This window comes from Triplophysa dalaica, chromosome 21, assembly GCF_015846415.1.
Source record: "Triplophysa dalaica isolate WHDGS20190420 chromosome 21, ASM1584641v1, whole genome shotgun sequence".
NCBI classification, from domain to species: Eukaryota; Metazoa; Chordata; class Actinopteri; order Cypriniformes; family Nemacheilidae; genus Triplophysa; species Triplophysa dalaica.
Genome location: NC_079562.1, coordinates 8,191,663 through 8,193,886, shown reverse-complemented (window position 1 = coordinate 8,193,886; position 2,224 = coordinate 8,191,663). Strand labels below are relative to the sequence as shown.

The window sequence follows — 2,224 nt, the reverse complement described above, 5'->3', positions numbered from 1 at the left end:
AGTTCCTTAGTGTGTGCATGTGCGCGCGCTGTCATGACGACAACGGAACAACCTAGTCAGCAGTTCAACTGAGGGGTGGGTGTGGCAACAGTAGCTGAACTGTCAAGTAATGTTCGTTTGGCTGCCTGGGGCTCGAGGATATAGAGCGACCAACTTGAGCAAGAATTGATTATGCGTGACACGGTCTCAATTTGCGGGACGCATGAATTGGGCTTCAAACGCTGTGCGCGCACGCGCTACGCGGGACGGGTGGTCACCCTAGTCACAGTCGTGATTGAACTTCACAGTGATGTTGAAATCCTTCTGGTCACTGGGGAAAATAGGCTTATGTCTTTGGCCTGTCATCCACTGCATAACTTTACCTGCAGTCTTTTGTTCAGCTTCACCGTCTTAAAAACAGGGAGGGAGGGTTAAAGTTCTGATAATCTTGTTTTCATTCCACTAAGTATGTTGTGCTATTATGATAATACATACCACGATCCTCAACTTCCTGTAGGAAATCCTGCAAAAAGTTCATTACATTTACTTCTTTGGTGTATTTCACCGAACCTTTGTCACTAAAGACAGGGTGGCAATTCTCCAGAATGAAGCCTGCATCCACCTTAAATAAAAGAGATAGTGTTAGCATTTCTATAGCATTTAAAGGGATAGTTCACTTTGAAATTAAATGTTGGTATGTTTTAGCTTACCTCAAGGGCATCCAAGATGTAGGTGTCTTTTTTCCAGCAGTAGTTTAAATTTTGATTTTTTTTAGGTCAAACCGTTCTTGTCTGTCAGTCGTATAATGCAGGTCTATGGTCCTGATGTGTGATATGTGCGTGTGTGCATTCTGGCTTAGTCTGTGCAAGCGCTGGTTGTGTATAAGAGGTAAAGATATAAATACTGTTGTTTTCTCACACAAATCACTCGTTTCGTGTCTTAGGCCATCAATGTGTCCTTACGATGGGGAATTGTTTAATTTGGACTTCACTGTGCATGCTCTTTGAGATTGTGACCATAGACCTGCATTATACGACTGACAGACAAGAAAGGTTTTGACATAAAAATATCAAAATTTAAACTACTGCGGAAAAACAAATACACCTACATCTTGGATGCCCTTGAGGTAAACTAAAACATACCAAAAATTAATTTCAATGTGAACTATGCCTCAAACATGTCCTCGTTATGAAAACACCATAAGAACCACAATGGTTTACCCAGTCATCTTTTTCCCCTGGATGCATTTCCATGACTTTCTGGAGATCGTAGAGCTTCAGGCCTTTTCTCAGCTGATCAAGCATTGGAACAACTCTCATAGTGGAGTGTAAAACAATGGCTCTAGAGGCAAATGTAATTTTACATCAAATGTTTAAAACACTTAACAATATAAGAAAATATATACAGTAACTCAATTTTGATGTACTACATGATAAATGTGATGCTTTTTGTTATTTACTATACATTTCATAAGATTAAAAATGAAGGTAAAATAAAACTTTTTTACTCTGAGGAGAATAAAAACTATAGTTAACCTGATTATGTTGCTTTTCATGTCAGCAGACACTTGACCAGTGTATCCACAGCTTAAAATCTCATCTGTAAGCTTACTCATGTCATCTGTTGAGTTAACCTAAATACAGAGAAATAGAATACTTATTTACTTTTACGGAGTTAAAAATTACTATATTTTACTTACATTTCAGGTTACTAATTTACCTTCTCAATGAGCAGGGAGAATTCTAAATCTGTGACATCACTGGTGGTCACCTGTATACTGTCATAATCTCCAGTGCAAAGATATTGGGAACACCACACGCGCAAAAAAAACGGCGGTGGTCCTCCTTGTGCTAGACTGACAGCCATAATTTCTCCTGCACTTCTAATACCATACCACAGTTGATAAAACAAAACCTTGAATCAACCAAAAAGGTTTATTGAAACATGTTTAAAAAATTTAAAGGGATACTCCACTGTTTTTTCATATTAAACTATGTTATTCCCTTAACCAAGATAAATTGATGCATACCTCTCTCATTTAATCGCTCTGGCGATTAAAAGATAACTATAATGTATGGCGTAATAGCACTTTTGGGAGTACTTCGACTGGCGCTGTAAAAAGTCACGCCACATGACTTTTCACTGCGCCAGTCGAAGTACTCCCAAAAGTGCTATTACGCCATACATTATAGTTATCCTTTTTAACCCACTTAGAAAAGCGCCACGTTTTATTTTGTGTAACCAT

General features: G+C 38.5%; 1 protein-coding gene across 1 annotated transcript; it reads right to left on the bottom strand.

The window, feature by feature from the left end:
- Positions 1 to 258: 258 nt before the first annotated feature.
- On the bottom strand, positions 259 to 1,845 carry LOC130410683 (uncharacterized). Its single transcript, XM_056735498.1, has 5 exons — positions 1,699 to 1,845; positions 1,515 to 1,612; positions 1,200 to 1,320; positions 475 to 601; positions 259 to 389 (listed from the first exon to the last, which is right to left on the bottom strand). Exons 1-5 carry the CDS (start codon positions 1,843 to 1,845, stop codon positions 259 to 261), a joined length of 624 nt encoding a protein of 207 aa, XP_056591476.1.
- Between the last annotated feature and the right edge of the window lie 379 nt (positions 1,846 to 2,224).

Coding starts and splice junctions, on each gene's coding strand:
- LOC130410683 (XM_056735498.1), bottom strand. CDS start 1,845: ATGGCTGTCAGTCTAGCACAAGGAGGACCACCGCCGTTTTTTTTGCGC. Junction 1,321..1,514: donor ATGAAAAGCAACATAATCAG/GTTAACTATAGT, acceptor ATTTGCCTCTAG/AGCCATTGTTTTACACTCCA. Junction 602..1,199: donor CAGGGGAAAAAGATGACTGG/GTAAACCATTGT, acceptor CTTTTATTTAAG/GTGGATGCAGGCTTCATTCT.